Below are 20529 nucleotides of genomic sequence, written 5' to 3'. Positions count from 1 at the left end.
GGAGGAGGCTTTGCGGGCATGGGGAAGGGGCAGTGCAACTCCAGAGCAGGATCCCCAGCCCCGCCTTCCCTAATGTGGCTCCCTTGGCTTTTCTCTACAGTGAGGACCAGGGACTGGAAATTCACAGGGGCTCTTGCAGGGGAAGAACAGGCAGGAGGGAGGGTGGGAGGGAGGGCAGGAGGCACCTTTGTCGGTGAGGCTGTGCAGGCAGCGGGTGACCAGCGTCTCCGCCCCCTTGGGGCAGTTTTCCACTAGCAGCAGCAGCTCTGGGGAGTTCATGCCCATCCCTCGGATCTGGATTAGAGGTCAGCAAGACCAGGTTACAGGGAGCATTCGTGGAGGCTGCAGAAGCTGGGGGCGGGGTTAGTCACTGGGCTCCAGGTCTCTCCTGGTGTCAGGTCGGAGCCTTGATCTGGGAGGTGCCCTCCTCTCTCTCGGGCGGGTCAGTGACCCAGCTGTTTCCAGCCTTCCATGCCAATCTGTGTGGCAGTGCCTGGGGAGGCTTTCCTGTCGCTGTCCACCCTCCTGCAACCACTGCCATCCCAGTCTGAGGTACAGGCTACTCAGCAGCTGCTGCCCTGAGTATGGGGCAGGGAGCTCGCTGGCTGCCCTTGGCATCCTCCCCTGCAGTGTGAGGGACACTGAGGCACTCAGCCCAGAGCCTGCCTAGCGCTTCTCTTTCTCGGCGATCGGCTACTGCACCTTAGGTAAAGGCCCCACCCTGCCCTTCTCCCTCCACTTCTACCCAGGGTTTTCCATAATGAAAACACCGTGAGGGCAGGATTGTGCATGCCTGTCACCCCAGCACTCGGGAAGCTGAGGCAGGAGGATCTCTAGTGAAGCTGGGGCGGAGCTCTCACACAAAACCAAGGGTTCTGAATCCAGCAGCAAACAGGGCAACCATCTGAACTGCTTGTCATGAGGTGGCCCTGTGGCATGGGGACCAGTGGAAACACTAAAGAGCTTAGATGCTAATGTGGTCATTGCTTGGGGACTGGCCCGCACCCTCACGGCAGGGCAGACTGAGAAGCACAGAGGCAGAATGTCCGGGTGTGCCCCCTCCGGGTGTGCCCCCTCCAGGTGTGCCCCCCCTCCAGGCTCTGTATCTCTGAGCCACTCTTCCTTCTTATGAGCTGAAGAATGATGTAAGTGCCACCCACAAGCCAAAGCCATCATCCCGATGACAGCTCTTTCCCTTTGTGCTACTGAGATGGACCCCCAAGGAGCAGCTGGAGTTGGGGACTCAGCCCTGCCCAGGTGGGCTCGGGAGCCTCACCGGCTGCTCAATGACCCTGAGCACTGTCCGCTTGATGTCGGCGATGGCCTCAGTGTACACGGCTGCCAGCTCATGGATCAGCTTGTGGTTCTGAGGCAGGAGAGCCAGATAGAGGTAAAGACACTGCTTCACTGTCTCCTCGGTCCAGGGCGCAGCCACCTCTGACGGGACAGGGCCATGCATCAGTAGAGGCCTAGATTTCCTTCCCAAAGCCCTGTTCCGTCTGTGCCTTCTCAGTGAAGTCAGAGGGAAGAGGGAAGAGGCAGAGAAGGAGCAGGACTCCCCACACCTCCAACCACCCAGCTCCAAGGCAGCTAGGTCAGTCTACGACACGAACTGAACCCTGTATCTGGCTGTCGGGGACCCCGCGGGCAGCCTCCCAGCAGCCCTGCTGCCGTCCACACTGGTCCTACTTACCGTCGGCACAAAGACCCTGCTGCTGCTAACCCTTTGTGCTCCAGCCTTTTTGGGGAACAACCACTTCCGCTCACATGTCCTCCCTGGGCCTCACACCCTCTCCTGGGAGGGCTTCCACATCCCTGCAGGACCTTCTGTCTGCAATCTGGCAGGATGTGGGTCTGTGCTGAGCGACTCCTGTCTGTCTCTGTCTGTCTGTCTGTCTGTCTGTCTGTCTGTCTGTCTGTCTGTCTTGGCCCTGCTTGCTACTATCCAGCAGCCATTCTGACAGGCTGGGTGGAGCCCAACACAAATCAGACGAAGCTGCATCCAACCTGTGTCCTTGTCAGCTCCGAAGAGCACTGAGGGCGGGTTGGGGTGGACCAGGAGCTGCAGGTAGTTGAGGGCGAATTTCTCCACATACTCTCGAAGCTGCTCCTTCTCATACATGCGCTTAATGAAGAGCAGGGCCTGGGAGCGCACCTGAGGGGAAACGGGCGAGATGGAGGGGCGGAGGAAGGCACAGAATGGAGCGGCAGTGCTGTGAAACAAGCCCAGGCCGGGCGGGGCCCAAGACAGCAGTGCCCAGCATCTCGGGCTGCAGCATCTCACCCTGGCCCATCTACCCTGCTAGTCCCTGCCTTCTCGCTCTCCTCATTCCTCAACAGTGACTCCCTGGCAAGTGGACTTGGCTTTGAACTCGGCAGGACAGGCAGCCCACTGCCCAGAATACATGTCACTAGCCAAGCTTCATTTCATTCAGACACAATCTGCCGGGAGCCACGAGATCAGGTCTGGTCTTCAGCATGAGTGTGTGGCAAATGACAGCCCAGGGCCGGGGTGCTGTGATGACGGAATGTTGTCTGGTCACGCACTGCCGGGGGGAGGGGGGGCTGGGTCCAGGGACCTCTTCACTGGAGCACAGCCTCATCTGGAGCACAGCCACTACGTGTGACAGTTATCTCAGGTCTACACGGGTGGGTGCCTAGGCACCGTCTACTGTGATGGCATGCTGCCTGTGGTCACATGGGCTCCTCTGCTGGCTGCTGCCTCAGGCTCCAGTTCACCAACGGGAGTGAGAGGAGAGTGAGGAGGTCACGGGCACACTCAGGGTCAGGCTAGCTAGCACCTGACTCCATGGTGACGGGAGAGCAAGAGTCCTGAGGCCAGGAGAGCCAGGCTGGCTGGCGATGGGCACAAGCTCACCCTGTCCTTCTCATGCGAGCTGAGGTCAAGGAGGACGTGCAGGTACTGGAACTGTCGAGAAGGGCGCTTGAAGATCAGGTCTCCAAGTGTCGACATGCCCAGGTAGGCGCGGCTCTGCAGATGGGGGCAACGCTCAGCCTGCTGTGCGGCCTCTCAAACCAAGTCCCCAGGACTGGGCCTCACGTCACCCCCACCTCCAGTCTAAACCAGACCCTCAGACCCGTCCTGCCTCAACTGCAGCCTGCTCACCTCATCCTCACAGTACTTCCGTATCACCTCCAAGGCACTCTCGGTGATCAGCGGGGCCTCCAAAACCACCTTGGTGAAGACCCTGCCCAGAAAAGAGGCGGGTCCTGCTGGAGAAGGGCAGCGAGGCAGCCTATATCCCTGTGGCCCACCTGCACCCCAGCCGCCTCAGCCCTGGGTCCGGAGCTCCAGACTGGCACAGAGGCAGACATGCTCCTCCCTCCTGACATCTGTTTGCTATGACTAGGGATGGAGCCCAGGGCTTCTTGTGTGCTAGGGAGGGACCCCATCACCTAGCCAGGGCCCCACCCCGGGAACTGTCAGTGCAGATGGGAAACAGAAGCCCAGAGGGTGACAGGCCACTCAGACCAAGGGGCAGAGTTGGGAGTGACGCTGATGAACATCACCGCAAGCCCTGTAGGAAACGGAAAACGGGCGAGAGAGGGGGACACGAGGAGGGCAGGTCTGGGCGGCACCGGGACGAAGGGGAAGTGGGAGGCAGGAAGGAGGTGGGGCTTGCGGCCAGCCCTCACCCGTCCTTCTGGTCCGGTTTCTCCTGCAGGCCAGAGAGCAGGCGGATGAGGCAGTCCTCGTACTTGTCCAGGGTGCCCGAGGCCCCTGCGGCTAGGTAGGCGTTGTACTCCTGGTAGAGCCAGGCGAAAGCCAGGTCCAGGCGGCCCCGGACATCTTCCAGGATGAAGGACAGCACCTCTGCCTTGAGTCCAGAGTCAAACTGTGTCACCAGGCTGGCCAGGATCTTGATGCGCACCTGGGGAGGTGAGCACACGTCAGTGTGGCCGCCGGAGCACCTCAGTCAGGCTCAGGAGCCCCCAGTACAGACACCGTGTACCGTGGGAACAGCGGTTAACATCTACGACGTCAGCACCCAGACCGCTCAAGTTCAAGGCCAGCAAGGTCAAAGTGAGAGAGACCTTATCTAGAACACCAGTCACTCCATCACTCCACCAACCCTTCAACCAAGCAGGCGGTGTGAAGCACAGACACGGCAGCACCACACCGAGTGGCAGCGGACAGGGAGAAACCAACCATCTGCTGTCACCAAACCACCCAGGCCCCCGGAGAAACGGGGTGGTGAGCAGGTCCTTCAGGTACAGGAAAACGTCCTGAAGATTCCCTTTTTGTCCTTGCTAGGCATGGACAGGATGTGGGCGACAACCAATAAAGACGACATGGTGTCTGTATTGTCCACCAATCTTTCATGGAACTGGGGAGGAAAGCCTCAGCCTTTGCACATGCTAGGTGCAGAGGCAAAAGTATCCAAATCAAAGAGAAAACACGTACGCACAGATAAATGCTTAAAATGAAAGAAAAAGCAAGGCATGATGGTCCACGCCTTTAATCCCAGCATTTGGGAGGCAGAGGCAGGCATATCTCTGTGAGTCTCCAGAGAGAGTTCCAGGACAGCCAAGGCTATAGAGAGAAATCCTGTCTCGAAAAACCAAAATCAAGCCGGGCAGTGGTGGCGCACGCCTTTAATCCCAGCACTCGGAAGGCAGAGGCAGGTGGATCTTTGTGAGTTCGAGAGCATCTTGGTCTACAGAGTGAGTTCCAGGAAAGTCAGGGCTACACAAAGAAACCCTGTCTCGAAAACCTAAAAACAAAAAAACAACAAAAAAAGAAAAACCAGGGCTGGAGAGATGGCTCAGCGGTTTAAGAGCACTGGCTGCTCTTCCAGAGGTTTTGAGTTCAATTCCCAGCAACCACAGGGTGGCTCACAACCATCTGTGATGAGATCTGGTGCCCTTTTCTGGCATGCAGGCCTACATACAAGCAGAATACTGTATATATGATAAATAAATAAGTCTTTTTAAAAAAGGAAAGAAAAAGAAAAACCAAAAACAACAATAAAACAAACAAACAAACAAACAAAAAACCAGAAAATAAAGGCTGGAGAGATGTCTTCACGGTTAAGAACACTGGCTGCTCTTGCAGAGGACTTGGGTTAGGTTTCCAGCACCCACACGGTGGCTCACAACTCCCTGTAACTCCAGCTCCAGAGAACCCGGAGCCCTCCCCTGGCCTCTGTAGGCTCCTGCACACACACAGTGCACATAAACTCATGCAGACAAACACACATATACTATAAATTAAACAAACAAACAAATTTTATAAAAGAAGCAAAATACTTGAAGCCAGGTCTGTCCGAGATGTAACACTGCTAAGGAAAGTGGCCACTAAGAACCAGGCCTGCAGGACCAGCCCCATGGAGAGCTGCCCCCACCTCACAAGCCTCCACTGTCTAGAAGGCTGCTGCTGACTTGGCAGGAGGCGGAGTCAAGCCTGGAGGAGCCAGGGAGGGACTGGAGAGCCACACAGACTTTTCACTAAACTGCAGCACACACCTGGGCCGCCCCACTGCAGGCTACAGCCTTCTCAGCCCTCAGGATCCGCTTCACAGCTCCCAGCTTCATGGCTTCCACCTGGGCATCTGTCAGGGGCTTCAGCACATCACTCAGACGGAAGATCTTCTTGCGCCCACCAGCGCCTGCCAGCCTACATGAGGATGGGGGCAAGGACAGCGACTTGGCATGCTTTCTGTTCCCAGTCTGTCTAGTGGCGCCAGCTCTGGGACTGGGCCACACAAAGACACACAGCCCTCCTCAGCTATGAATTCCCTAACTGAGTGAGGTCAGCACACCAGGAAGACTGAGTGAGAAGGAAATTGTGGCTGTTTTGCCAAGGAGGGTGTCTCCCTATGAGAACAGGCAGGACCAGAAGAGTCTCAGACAGAGAAGGGTAGGCACAAGACCCTGGCCGGGGCTTGCTGTGGTGGGGGAAGAGGAATGGGGAGGGAGCCAGAGGCTGCAAGGGAGCCGGTAACACTGGACCCTGGGGGGGCGGGGTGTCGAGATTGATTTGGGGTAAAAGTGATGGGAAGAATGAGGGTGGCGATGATGAGCAAAAGCCCTTGTTGCACATTAGGACCAATACTGACTGCCTCACTGTCACATGACTTGTGACCCCGAGTTCTCTAACCTAGTGACTCCATCTCTGAGAGGCACCACCATTCTCCCAAGACAGAAAAAGGAGGTGTGGCTGCGGAGACCCACTGACTGTGAAGTCAGGGGGAACCTGACCCAGCCCTCTGCCTGCCTTACACTCACACCCGCAAACAGAGCACGCTCACAGGACGGGGCCCATTGTCCATCTAAAAGGACACTCACCGTGGCTGCGTGACAGGGATGATAGGCTCCGGCCTCCTCTTGGCCTGGGGTACCTCCTCCTCCAAGGGGGACATGGTGCTCAGAGAGCCCACCACGGAGATGGCCTGGCCCTGCACAGACAGGCGCCGCTTGATGAGGACGCTCTCCGGCTTCACCACCTTCTCCTCCTTGGGCTCCTCCTTGCACTGTTTCGTCTGCTCCACACCTGAGGGAGGCAGCCACAGCACCCTCAGCTCCATCACCGCCTGCGGCCCAGGCTCTGCTGTGCACGCACTGTACCCACCCTGTAGCCCGCCTACCAACAGGAGCCAGCCAGAAGGCTTCACTCCTGGAGGCACAGCCCATGTCACAGCCAACCGAGATACGTCACAAGCAAGCTCTCTTAGGTTTATGTCTGTGCAGCATATGTGTATGTGTGTGTGTGACTTGTGAGTTAGTGTGCTAGACTGTGCTCACACATCAAAGTGAGAGATGGATTCTTAACTTCTTTTATCTCTACTTTGTGTGGGTCTTTTTGTTTTTTTTGAGACAGGGTTTCTTTGTGTAACAGTTCTGGCTGTTCTGGAACTCACTCTGTAGACCAGGCTGGCCTCGAACTCACAGATATCTGCCTGCCTCTGCCTCCCAAGTGCTGGGATTAAGAGCATGCGACACCACTGCCCGGCTCTACGTTTTTTAAAAATTGAGACAGGGTCTCACTGTGCAGCCCTAGCTAGCCTGGACTCACTCTGTAAACCGCTGGCCTCAAATTCAGAGATCTGCCTGCCTCTGTCTCCTGAGTGCCAAGGTTAAAAGGGTATGCTGCCCTGCCTGGCTTTTTATTTTTTAAATCATTACACTGTATTTATGTATCGTGCATGTGTACATATGTAGGTGAGAGGACAATTTGTGGAGTTGGTTCTCTCAATGAGCCCCAAGGATTAAACTCAGGCCATCAGATGGGCAGCAGGCACCTTTGCCAACCGAGCCATTTAACCAGCCACACTTTGTGTTTTAAGACAGGGTCACCCACAGAACGCAGAGCTAGCTGTTTCATGAAGACGGTTGGCCAGGAAGATCCAGGACCCACCTGTCTCTGCCCTCATCCAGCGCTGGGAAACCAGCACACCACCTTGGCTTCTCTGTGGATGTTAGGGATCAAACACAAGTCCTCATGCCAACTTACACAGTAAGCACATGCCCACCAAGCCATCTCCCCAGCTTCTATTCTAAAAGGTTTATCGCATCTTATTTATTTGTACGGGGATATGCATGCACATGCCAGGGTGCATGTGTAGTGTGGGCTTCTCTCCTTCACCACGCAGGTTCCAGGGATCAAACTCAAGTTCTGAGCTTGACAGCAAATACTTGTAGCCACGGAGATGACTGACGTACCAGCCCATTTGGGGTTGGTGAGTTAGGGTCTCATGCACTCCAGGCTGTCCTCAAACTCACTATGCATGCAAGGATGACCTCTAATCCTCCTGCCTCCACTCCCTAGGATGTCAGGTGAGTGCCACTCAGGCATCCTCATGATAAGCAGTCTTTAACAGCAGAGGCCATGTGACTTGACAACTCCATCCCTTGGAGCACACTTGGGAAAACCTGAATGCACCAAGGACTCGTAGACTGCTGTTCACAGCAGCTCTGCTCACGACAACAGGGTCTGGAACAAGAACTGGTGCGTGGCTCAGAGGGTAGGGACCGAGTCCAGTCTCTGGAGCCCACGTGGAAAGAGCGAGCGTGCTTGTGAGGCTCACAGCCGCGCTGACACGGGAGTTGTACTTGTGTTACAATTTGCACCTCAGAGAACAGGCCAGTGCCTAGTGTGGCTCACACCGGTCACCCCCACACTCAGGACTAGGCAGGAAGACGGGTGCAAGTTAAGAGGCCAACATGGGTTTCTCAACAAGACGACAAGAGCCTGGGCTGGAGGGCGGCTCAGTGTGAAGAGCATTTGCAGCTCTTGCTGAGGATCCAAGTTTCGCTCCCGCTCCCAACACCACCTCCTGTGATTCTTCCATCTCCACAAGACCTGACACCCTCTTCTTGGCCTCTGAGGGCACACACAAAAAACCAAAAACATACTGACAAAAAAAGGGGAAGACTCCAAGGCTCAGAGTCTCAGTGACCTGCACAGTCAGTCAGGTTCAGTCTGGACCTCAAGGTGAAGTCTGCTGGATCTCAAAGCCCAGGGCCTGAGACACTGAGCATTCTGCATAAGGATGGACCCATGAGGGGTGGCAAATGACCTTCACCCCCACAGCTTTCCCAGGAGGAGAGTCCAGTGCCAAGGCCTGGCCTGGGTCAGCACGAGACTCACCAGGACCCAGCCCCGCGGCTGTCATCTGCGTGGCCATGAGCCGAGCCAGGTGCTTGATCTGGGCTTCAGTGCCTGCTGACTCCACCGGGGTGTAGATGGCTTGGAAGGAGGCAGGCATGGTCTCAGGCAGGTACACCATGCTGATGAGGACCTGCGGGATGCCCAGGGAGGGGATCCTTAGCCAGCTCAGCCTAGGGCAGCATGGGAGAAGCAGCAGCAGGAACTGGTCAGCCTGGGCCTGCTCTCCTTGTCTCAGCTTTCTGTGGAGCCCATGACCACCAGGCTGTCCACTTGGGAGAGACCCCGCCCCAGAACAGAGAGAGTAGATGGGGAGTGGGACCCTGAGGACCAATGGCTGGGATCCAGACCCCTGTCCCTCCTCACCAGATTGGCCACATTGTCGGGTGTCAGCAGAGGCTGCAAGAACTCAGCGGTGATGTCCGTGTCTGACTGGCCTGAGGTCTGGGCCGAGGCCTTCGAAGTCCCGGATGGTCCAGGCTCCAAGTCTTTGTCCTCATCGTCTTCTCCCAAGTTGGGCTCTGAGAAGGGGAAGGGACAAGAGGCTGGCTCTCTAGGCTGCAGCAGGACCTGTGCTAGGGAGCCAGGTGGCCCTGCCTCTAGCAGGTCACTGCAGGGAGCAGACACACAGCAGGCATGCTGCATTTGCCATGGCCATGAAAGCACCACAGGCCCAGGATCCATCTCTTCCTGGGTCTCGGGTCTCGTCTGGGACACGGCAAAAAACCAAAAACCTCTAGTTGACCAGCTCCAAGGTAATGAACACATCATTAATATACTCCACACTGAGGATGGAATGCAGGACCCGCACTCACTAGGCAGGTGTCCCCAGCAAGAGACAATGTTGCTGTTACTGTCTCCATCACTGACATCATCCTCCTTCACCTTTTAAAAGGGTTGTTTATTTAGTTTATATGTCAGGGTACTTGCCTACATGTGTGTATATATATCTGTGCATTATATGTGTGCATGTGGAGGTCAGAAGAGGGTGATGGATCCCCTAGAACTGCACTAGAACTGTTATGAGCTGTCATGTCAGTACTGGGAATTGAACCCGGGTCTACTGAAAGAACAGAGAGCACTCTTAACCTGAGTTATCACACCAGCTCCACCTAGCCCCCCTTTTTGAGACACTGTCTTTTTTTTTTTTTTTTTTTTAATTTTAATTTAACTTTATTTTATGTACATTGGTATGAGGGTGTTGGATCCCCTGGAACTGGAGTTACAGCTGTTGTGAGCTGCCATGTGGTGCTGGGAAATGAACCCGGGTCCTCTAGAAGAGCAGCCAGCGCTCTAAACCGCTGAGCCGTCTCTCTAGCCCGAGACACTTTCTTATGTTCCTCAGGCTGGTCTAAACTTACTATATAGCTTGGATTAGTTTGGAACTCATGACTCTCCTGCTTCAGACCCCCAAGTGCCGGGATCAGAGGCATGGACCACCATGCCTTGCTAGAAGGTTGGCATTCCACAGTAGGGGACTTAGTGGATATGGACAGGACGTGAGCTGAGTGAGCAAGTGAGAGACATATGGACCCAATGCACTGTGTGATCCATATCCACACACAGAAGCCTCCAGTACCACTTCTGCAACCTGTCTGGCCATCCAAAATCACTTCAAAACAGTAAGTTTCAAGAAACATGGAGCTGGACAAATGGGTCAACCCGTGAGAGCATTTGCTGTTTTCCAAAGGACCCAAATTTGGTGTCCATCACTCATGTCACACAGATCACAAATAAATGCTTGAAAGGGTCCAATGTCCTCTGCCGGCCTTTGTGGGCAACTGCACTCATGCTCATACACACCCACAGACATACAAGCACATACATGATTAAAAATAAAAATGTATCTTAGCCAGGTGGGCGGTGGTGGCGCACACCTTTCATCCCAGCACTCAGGAAGCAGAGGCAGATGGATCTCTGTGAGTTTGAGGTCGGCCTGGGCTACAGAGTGAGGTCCAGGACAGTTAGAGCTACACAAAGAAACCCTGTCTTAATCAATCATAAAGAGAGAGAAAGAGAGAGAGAGAGAGAGAGAGATTGACTTTAGACAAAGTGTAAATGCACAAGCCCTGTACTTAAGAGCCTTCCTTCGGGAGTGTTCCAGGATTAGGTATAGAACAGTCCTACAGCAGGAACAGAGATGAGATGTCCACAAATCGAACTGTTAACGTCCCATGCACATTACAAAGCACCTGGCCACCATTGAAAAGATGCAGGGCAGAGATAGAGGTAGCTTAGACTTAAGGACACCCAAACAGGGGTTCACAACTAACTGCAATGCCAGTTTTAGGGGATTTGATACCCTCTTCTGTCTTCCAAAGACACCAAGCATAAATGTGGTAAACATAAATGTGTGCAAGCAGAATGCTCACACATAAAATAAAATGAATCTAACGAAAAAGTTAAAAAATAGTAAAAAGAGGCAGGGCCCGAGATGGGCTCAGTGGGGAAAGGTGCTTCCTGCACAAACCTGCAGATCGGAGTTCAATCCGCAGAACTCACGTCGGGGGAAGGAGAGGCCAGACACCAGAGCTGTGCCTGGCCTCCACACACGCGCCACGGCACATGTGCAGCACAATAAAGGTCAAACATGCAGTAGATTTCAATGTGCACACACAAATACCCCTAGAAACCTAACGGAAGCACAACACTGCTCTCACTCACTGAGCGATGGAGAAATGTAGCTAGATTCCCACGGCGGCCCTTATGAAATGAATTAATTCCATTTGAGCATGAAAAAGAACTTCATAGCTCGGTGCATTGGCACACATCTGCAAGCCCAGCACTTCAGAAGCAGAGGCAGGTGGATCTCTATGAGTTTGAAGGCCAGCCAGGACTATAGAGTGAGATCCTGACAAAAACAAAACAAAACCCCCAAATAATTTCAGAAATGTTCTATAAACAAACACAAGTGACATTTTTTAAAATGTTGGTACGGAGAGTCTATTATGGTCAACACTACCATTGAGTACCCCAGAAGTCACTTCAAAGCTAGGGTGGTGACGCATGCCTGCAATCCCTACACTTGGAGGCAGAAAAGGTAAGACTGTGTCTCAACAAAAACCAAAAATGTTAAAAATTTCAAAATTAAAAAAGAAAAATCCAAGCTGGGTAGTGGTGGCACACGTTTTTCATCTCAGTACTCAGGAGGCAGAGGCAGGGGGATCTCTATGGGTTTGAGGCCAGCCTGGGCTACAGAGTGAGTTCCAGGACAGTCAGGATGGTTACACAGAGAAATCCAAAAACCAAAAAAAGAAAAATCAAATTCTATATATCGTGTAAAGGAAAAGAGCCTTCTCCACATGTATAAACAGGAAAGAAAACATTCAGACTAAAACACACTGGCCACTCACTTCATTCCTCTCTGTAACATCTAAAGGAATCCGAATTGGCCACACACCTGTCATCCCAGCAGTCCAGAAGGGAGACAGAAAGACCACGGTCATCCTTTCCTAGACTACAAGTCCCTACTCAGAAACACACGCTCACACTTACTCAATGTTCTACACCCCAGTTATTTCACTTGGGTGTTTTTACGGAATGCCCTTTGCATTACTGCAACTTCACACCATGTCCCACAGCCACCTCAGCCAGCCCCAGGCCCTACTACCCAGCTCACCCAGCTTCATCTTCTTCAGCGTGGAGTCGGCATCATCCCGGGGCCGTTTGCGGGAATCCTTGCTGCTGGGCATGTTGCGGGCGATCTCTGCCTGGGGGGTGCCCAGGTCCACCAGCAGGGTGGTGATCTGGGCCTGGAACTCCAAGGAGGCAGGGTGCTTGAGCACGCTCAGCAAGTGCAGCTTGAGGTTCTTACGCACGCTGCTCACCTGGGACTTGGCCAGTGTTGGGGGCAGGTTGGCTGTGAGGACAGAAGCGGGAGCTCGGTGCTGGGACAGAGCACTGTGTGGCCTGCCAGGCTCAAGGCTTAGCCCCAGACGAGGGTGGGGCTCTTGCTGCCATTCCTTGGGAAGTTCCTAGGCTCACAGCGCTGGTGGCCTTCCCTCTTTCAAGCTGAGACTGAAAACCTAAGAGACCTCTACGATATTAGTCCTTTAAGATGAGGAAACCTAAAGGTTATTTCTCTGCACTCGAGCCTCAGGTCCCCGCCTCGATCTGCAGTCCAGCGCTACCCTGGGGAGAGCTGTAACTGCCACCGTCTCCAAAGCTGCTGCCTGAACAGCTGCCACGGCTCAGGCCAGGCCTCCTGCCGCTGGCATGACCAGCCAGAGTCTCAGTCACCTTGGTAAGCAAGCTTCCCTTGCTCCACAGAGAAAGAGGCCTCTAACTGGGCCTGTGCAGTATCCACCATCAGTTCCTCGGCCAGCGCCACTCTCATTCCCTTTTGAGGGAACCACCCTGTCTCCATCCTCTGTCCAAGTGTGCAGGAGACTGGGGCCAATGAGAACACGGCGTTTCCCTGGCCACTGTGATTGGCTCACTGGTAGGCTCGCAATCTCTGCTCGGCCAATCATAAACAATGAGCGTCAACCCTTGCCTTTTGCTGGAATGATGGGGAAAGAGTTGCTCTCTCTCTCTGTTGCTAAGTAGATAGCCCCCTGGAGCTCTGAGGCCATCTTTGCTGCTTCAAGAAACAGCCAGAAAACAAAGCCAACACAAGAGCTCAGAGGTGGACACACTAGAGCCAGGACCAGCATTCGTTCATGCCTCAAGCCTAGACTTCTGGAAATGGAAAAACGTCACCAGCCTCATGTGCTGGCGGGCCGAGCATGCCAAGCCTGCGCTGAAGCAGTTTCTACCTAACCTGGAGCTTGTGGTGAGCTGCAGTGCTGACTAGCACACAGGGGGGGAACGCACAGCTCACCAGCACCTCAGAACCAGCACCCCGCTAGGAGAGGGCACGAGGGGGGCCTTCAACCTACCATGCAGGGTCTCATAGGCCTGGATCACCTCGGACATGAACATGGGTCTCTGGCGGGCGATGTTGGCAAGGGAGCCCAGGGCTGTGGTCAGGTTGATGGAGGAGATGGCGGGGTGTACCATGAACTTCAGCAGCTGCTCCAAGGCCGCCTTGCCTTCTTCCCACAGGACATCTAACGGGGAAGAAGAGAGGATCAGTCAGTGGCAGCCCCACTGTCAACCTGACTCCATGAAGCTTCGCCCACACAGCTTAACTGACCCTGGAGCATCATGGCTCTCAGTCTAGTCCTCCAGAGCCAACGCTTAATATTTTGGTGTAAATACACTGAGCTCCTATTACAGGAAAATGACTAAAGCAAATTCCACATGTACCTACAGAGCTCACTGTAGCAGCACTGTGGGCCACTGCATACCTACAGAGCACACTGTGGGCCACTGCATACCTACAGAGCACACTGTAGCAGCACTGTGGGTCACTGCATACCTACAGAGCACACTGTGGGCCACTGCATACCTACAGAGCTCACTGTGGGCCACTGCATACCTACAGAGCTCACTCTGGGCCACTGCATACCTACAGAGCACACTGTGGGCCACTGCATACCTACAGAGCACACTGTGGGCCACTGCATACCTACAGAGCACACTGTGGGCCACTGCATACCTACAGAGCACACTGTGGGCCACTGCATACCTACAGAGCTCACTCTGGGCCACTGCATACCTACAGAGCACACTGTAGCAGCACTCTGGGCCACTGCATAGCAAGTTCTTTTGTTTTGTTTAAAACAGGGTCTTATTATGTAGTCTGGACTGGACTCAAACTCATGATCCTCCTGCCTCCACCTCCCAAGTGCTGGTGTTTTCAGGCATCTCGTGCCCAGTGTATGCAGGGCTGGGGAAACTTCAGGGCTCTGTGGCAGGCAAGCACTCCACCAATGCATCTGCAGCTCAGGCCTGTAACCTCACCACACTCAAAAGGTTCAGTTAAGAGGATCAGAAGTTCAAGGTTACCCTCAGCTACACAAGACTAACCTGGGATACATGACACCTTGTCAGGAACAAAACAACAGAAAGGGCATGTGGGAAGAAGAAGGTGACTGTGAGAAGGGGTGGTGAGCACACACAGGGCTCTAGGGCAGGGCAGCACTCACTGTACTGGATGTAGGGGTGATCTCGAGGAATCCGGTCCAGACTGATGTCATGCTCCTGGCGTCGGGGGACTTCTGAATCAGCCATGCGGGGTGACAGGGTGACAATGAGGCCCTCCACAAACTTGATGGCATGTGTACGGATGCCATCATTGTCAGAATCCAACAGCAGGATGATTTCCCCAGCCATGGAGGACACCATGTCCCAGCAGGCCTCCTGGAGATCGTTGATGACCCGAGACTTCACCATCCACTGCCAAGCGACCAGGAGGAATAGAAGAGACAGAGAGCCAAGACAACACATCAAAGTCAGCAGGTTCCGCCCCGATCCCAGACTGAACGAGTGTGAGTACACCCACTCAGCTAAACCAGCAGCTCTGCTCAGTGCTGGGCGAGGCTGGGATGGGGGCGACCGAGACACAGCTAGCCTCGGTGATGAAGTACCCCATCTCAAGATACAGGAGCAGTCACCTCAGAGGCTGCTCTTCCAGAGGACCAGGTTAGATTCCCATACCCACACAGCAGTTTTCAACTGTCTGTAACTGCAGTTCCAGAAGAACTGATGCCCTCTTCTGGCCTCCACAGGCACTGTACACACAGTGCATAGACACACATGCAGGCAAAACATCCATATACCAAAAAAAAAAAAAAGAAAAAAAAAGGCAGCAGTGAAGCAGTGACTAACCAGCTTCATTTTGCTACCAATGAATGGCCGAATCAATGAACTCACTCCTGTGTCATCAAGTAAGAGCTGAGAACTCATGTGATTCCCCCTCTTTTCAAGATTTATTTTTATGTGTACGGTGTTTTGTCTACATGTTATCTGTGTACCACATATATGTAGTACCCGTAGGGGTCATAGCGGGCGTCGGGTGACCTGAAATTGGAGTTACAGATGGTTATGAGACACCATGTGGGAAGTGAACCTGGGTCCTCTGGAAGAGCAAGTATTCCCAACAGCTTGGCCATCTCTGCATACTCATGATCCTTTTTAAAAAAAAAATGCTATTATTTTGTAGTCCAAGGTGGCCTTGCCTCTTCTGCTTCAGCCTCCCACATGCTGGGCTGACAGGCGAGCAAGCAAAGCCTGGCTGCTGATTCTTCAGTCTGTGTTGCTCATTGAGGTAGCTCTGAGAAGGCTGCACCTCGAGTCCTGATCCTGACTGTCCCCCGCACCACCTGCCAGAGGGTTGGAAAGTGGAGATTCCTGGGCAATGTCTGTTGAATGCATAAATGAGTGGACCCAGAAGACAACCTTAGGTGCCTTGTAGTCTGTTCTCACACAGCAGCAAACTCGATCATGCCAAGCTCATGCTCGCCAGGACTGACAGTACAGGCCATAAGCCAGCCAGAGGAGGCGGCACAGGAAGGGAGAGGGAAATCAAGGTTTCCCCGGGCAACTCAGCCCTGAGTTCAACACCCACTACCAAACCAAACCACACTGACGAGGCTTCGACTGTAAGGCAGGCCATCCTTCATCTGGAAGGCCCGTGCTCCTCACCTGCAGGGCCACCTTGTAGAGCTGGGTCATGGTGAGAATGGCCTTCTTCACCACGTTCACATTCTCATCCCGCAGGAGCATGTTGAGGTTGGCGATGAGCTTTAGCAGCAGCTCAATGTCTCTCTTGCTGGGGAGGGAAGAAAAGGGGCCTGGTCATGCTGACCTTGGGGCAGAGGACAGGGACTCAGGCCCACAGATCAAGACACTGAGGTGGACGGATCAGAATCTTTGTTGCTAGCACATCAGTGGTGGAGGAGGATGCTGACCCCTCCCTCCACTGTACGTCTGTCATGGGCCCCTGGGCCACAGCTGGCCCTGCAGCTTTCACTCCTTCAACTCTGTGGGCACAGCTGTCTCTGTAAGTGACAGCCAACAACTGTCCCACGTCTGGCCAGTGCATCATCTTCTCCTCTGAGAGCCTCAGCCCCGGCCTGGCCTCTGACAACAGCTGAGGATGACCTTGAGCTCCAGATCTGCCTCCACATCCTGTGTGCTAGAATTTGTAAGTGTGTGCCTCCACACAGATTTATAAGGTGCTGGGGATGGAAGCCCAGGCCTTGTACATGCTAGGCAAGCACTGGGACTGCACCACATCCCCAGCCTTGGTCCTTCATCCTATCTGAAGAACATCTACTGCGCAGGTGGTGGAAACAGCCACAAAACCCACCAAGTACTTAATGAAAGGGCTTGACAGAAACACCTCGTTTTGTTTACTCAGGCCTGAAGGCTCCCACATTAGGGACCCTTCGGTAGGACTAAGAACTGGCAGGGTTACTTCGGTTGCCAGAAAGAACCAAAGGCCTCCAGGAACGTCTCATCAAGGAACAAAGAAATCTGAGAAGGTCAGCCAGCCCCAGAGCTCAGTACATTAATGTGCTTTTTCACAAAATAAGTTCCATCTGATTCTAAGCATCAGCTGCACCATTCAAAAAATATGAGGCATCAAACAAACAAAGAAACAAATGAAAAAGACCAAAAAACAGGCTGGAGAGATGGTTCAGTGTTTAAGAGCACTGGCTGCAGGCCTGGCTCTGTGAGACTCTCAGATAAAAAAACTGTCAGATGCTAGAAGGCAGGGCAGTACACAGCTCTGCTCCCTGCTGCGTCCTTAGGCACACGGGGACACATCTGCTACACACAATGTTTTGTGAACCCCGAAAATTTTGTAAAGCTGGGTGTGGTGGCACAGGCTACAATCTCGGCACTGAGGAAGCTGAGGCGGTTCAAGAAGTTCAAGGCCACAGTGAGAACCTGTCTCCAGCAGACAAACAAAAACCACCACCCATTTTACAGGAAAGAGGCGAGTGTGACAATGTAGGGCACTGGGGTCAGAGATAGAGGATAACATAGCCTAGGTCTGCCAAGTCCCACCAAGTGAACCTGGGAAACCCCACCTGACCCTCCAAGCCTATTTTCTCAACTGAACAGACCAAAAAATGCCTCAAGGCCTCACGCGGGAGGTTGAACAAGTAGGTCAAGACTCCACAGCTCCTGGCAGGCTAGGAGGGCAACAAAAAGAGCTGTTTTATCTCCTCCCGGTTACAGAGCCAGAATGAGAAGAGAGGAACGAGCTACTCCCCGTTCTGAGGAGCAGGGGTGATGGTCCACCCCAGGCTGCTGTAGCGATCAAAGGCTAGAGACCCCAGCCACTGAGACAGGAGTCCTTGCTGGTTCAACACCTCCACTGTCTCCTGAGAACCAACCCTGTCCGGGGCAGACGCCAGGACGTGGAGGCCAGCAAGACAGGCAGCCCTGCTGTGAAGCTGACACTTGTTTTGTGGTGAGTGGCCCAGGCGATTTCAAGCACTGTGGAGCATCACAGAGAACAGCGACAGTGAAGAGAAGCGCCACTGCGCAGGCCCAGAGGGAACGCTCAGGAAGGGTTTCCGAGGAGCCCTGGCCAGGGGAGGGAGCGGCCACCTAAGCAGACAGCTACGAAGGACACTGGTGTTTAGTGAGGGGCAGAGAAGAGACGGGGATGGGTCGGATGAGAGCATGGGTGTGGGCGGGCAGGACTGTGAGACTCCATGTCCTCAGCAGCTCACCGGGCTATGTGCAGAGGGAGGCAGGCAGGGGGGGATGACTCCCCTCTGGCAGATGCTTCAGAACCAGACTTTGAGGCCAGGGACTGGGGGCAAACCTCCTGCTCCAGAGACAGGAGGACCAAAAAGTCAAGGTTATCCTCTGCTACAAAGTGGGCTCCTGGCCAGCCTAAGCTACATTAGACCTTGTCTAAAGCAAAACAAGAACTCCAGATGACTGTAGTAATCTCCACTGATGATTGTTTTAAAATAGTATGTGGGTGAGAGGTGGAGTGGGCTGGAGAGACGGCTCAGCAGCTAAGAGTGCATACTGCTCTCAAGAGAACCTGAGTTCACTTCCCAGCACTGTGTCACGTCAGCCTGGTGCCTGTATTCTGAAAGGAGGACTGCTGCTCGGACTAACAAAGCAACCAGGAAGTGTTGGTTGAAGTACAGGGACACTAGGTATATTGGGGGGAGGGACACAAGCCAGGACAGCCAGGCGCTCTCAAGGAGACCCGTACCATGCCTCCTCGATGAAGCCAATGACAAATTTGCGCACTTCAATGGACTTGTCTGCTTGGAAAGCGATGATCTCCTGTAACGTCAGAGGGGAGATGGATCAGGCCACACCGAGGAGCATCACCTCACCTTTATCCCATCCCCCAGGCTGACCACTCACATCCAGGAAGTTGTCGAGCAGGGTGGGGTCTTTGTTGATGATCAGCTCCTGGACCTAGGAGAATGGAGGAGGAGGAGTAGACATAAAACATAAAAGCTATGCCGGGCGGTGGTGGCGCACGCCTTTAATCCCAGCACTTGGGAGGCAGAGGCAGGCAGATCTCTGTGAATTCGAGGCCAGCCTGGGCTACCAAGTGAGTTCCAGGAAAGGCGCAAAGCTACACAGAGAAACCCTGTCTCGAAAAACCAAAAAAAAAAAAAAAAAAAAAAAAACATGAAATAAAGGAAATAAAAATGAGGACGGGGAGAGGGCTCGGTGGGTAAAACCCTCCTCCACAAGATGAGGACAGAGGTCGGGTCTCCAGAGCACCACAGCTGCAGTCCCTGCACTTCCGAGGCAGAGACAGGCTCCCGGAGCAACCTATCGATCAGCAAGCTCTGGGCTCTACTGAGACCCTGCCTCAATAAAGCAGAGAGTGATTGAGAAACACAGTCAACTTTTGGCCTCCTCATGTATGCATACATGCATCTCATACCACGCTACCAAGCTTCTACATCCATGTCAACAAGCACACATGCACTCCAGACATACAGGGAAAATAAAAAATAGATGCTTAATTTAAATACAGGGGCTGGAGAGGTGGCTCAGCAATTAAGAGCACTGGGTGCTCTTCCAGAGGACCGACCAGGTTTGATTCCCAGCATGCAGTCACAACCATCTGTAACTCCAGCTCCAAGAGGACCTGATTGATACCCTCTGCTGGCCTTTGTCAGCATTGCACACACACACGTAGGCCAAACACATAAAATTAACAAACAAACGTCAGATAAACCCAGATCTAGTCCATGCAGACAGGAATAAGAAGGAATATCACTGGTGGTTCTGACGATCCCGATCCTCAAATGCTATGCTGTCTAATGAGACCCTCACAGATGAAGGTTCTCATAGGCCACTGGGAAGCTTCCCTGGGCCTGCAGAAAGGAGGCAGGTCCTGGTCAGCAGTGGGGACATGACATCCAAGAGCACTAAACAAAAGAAAGCTGATCCTAGTGGCATAGGCCTATGATCCAAGCTACTTGAGGAGACAGGAAGACTATGAGTTCAACACCTGCCTAGGCTGCAGAGTGAGTTCAGGCCAGTTTGAACAACACAGCGTGAACACTTCTCAAACTAAAAGTCAGCCACTCATGATGGCACACACCTTTAATCCCAGCACTTTAAGGCAGAGGCAGGTGGATCGCTGTGATTTTGAGGGAGCCTGGTCTACACACTGAACTCCAGGCCAGCCAGGACTACACAGAAAAAGATCCTGTCTCGAAAAACCAAATGAATGAATGAAGAGTTGGAATAGTAAAAGGGCCGAGACTGTAGCTCAGCAGTCGCGTGCTTGCCGGGCAAGCCAAGGCTAAGGAAAGCAAAGGAGGGAAAGCCCTGGGGCTCCTGCCTTCCTGAGGCTCAGCCTCCTCTTGTCTGCCAGTTCTCCATCCTTACAATGTCAGCATCCAGCAAGCATCCCAACCCTGAGAGCCCCTTTCCTGGGACCTCCCACTTGTCAGGCTTTTTTTTGAGACAGGATCTCACAACTATCTCAAAGCTGGAAGTTTTAGCTCAGCTGCCTAGCTAGCAAGCTCCCAGGATTCACCTTTGCCACCCCCAGAGCTGAGCTC

At 53.6% G+C, this 20529-nt stretch overlaps 1 protein-coding gene across 4 annotated transcripts in view; it reads right to left on the bottom strand.

Annotated features, from left to right (window-relative positions):
* The window catches only part of Sympk (symplekin scaffold protein), a 33131-nt gene that overhangs the window by 6043 nt on the left and 6559 nt on the right, over positions 1–20529 (bottom strand). For 2 of the 4 annotated variants that reach the window (XM_042272450.2, XM_042272455.2), the window contains exons 4-19: positions 18863–18916; positions 18705–18778; positions 16160–16286; positions 14662–14911; positions 13510–13680; positions 12249–12488; positions 8996–9150; positions 8612–8762; positions 6310–6514; positions 5488–5638; positions 3658–3893; positions 3128–3209; positions 2879–2992; positions 2008–2155; positions 1277–1437; positions 186–294 (exon numbers count right to left, since the gene is read on the bottom strand). In XM_042272450.2, the coding sequence (XP_042128384.1) occupies positions 186–294; positions 1277–1437; positions 2008–2155; positions 2879–2992; positions 3128–3209; positions 3658–3893; positions 5488–5638; positions 6310–6514; positions 8612–8762; positions 8996–9150; positions 12249–12488; positions 13510–13680; positions 14662–14911; positions 16160–16286; positions 18705–18778; positions 18863–18916 (2428 nt within the window). The other 2 variants (XM_042272460.2, XM_042272466.2) reach the window with 2 other exon arrangements.

This window comes from Peromyscus maniculatus, chromosome 1 (assembly GCF_049852395.1).
Source record: "Peromyscus maniculatus bairdii isolate BWxNUB_F1_BW_parent chromosome 1, HU_Pman_BW_mat_3.1, whole genome shotgun sequence".
Lineage (NCBI taxonomy): Eukaryota > Metazoa > Chordata > Mammalia > Rodentia > Cricetidae > Peromyscus > Peromyscus maniculatus.
The sequence above is the reverse complement of the archived record's forward strand: the minus strand, read 5'-3'. Positions and strand labels throughout refer to the sequence as shown.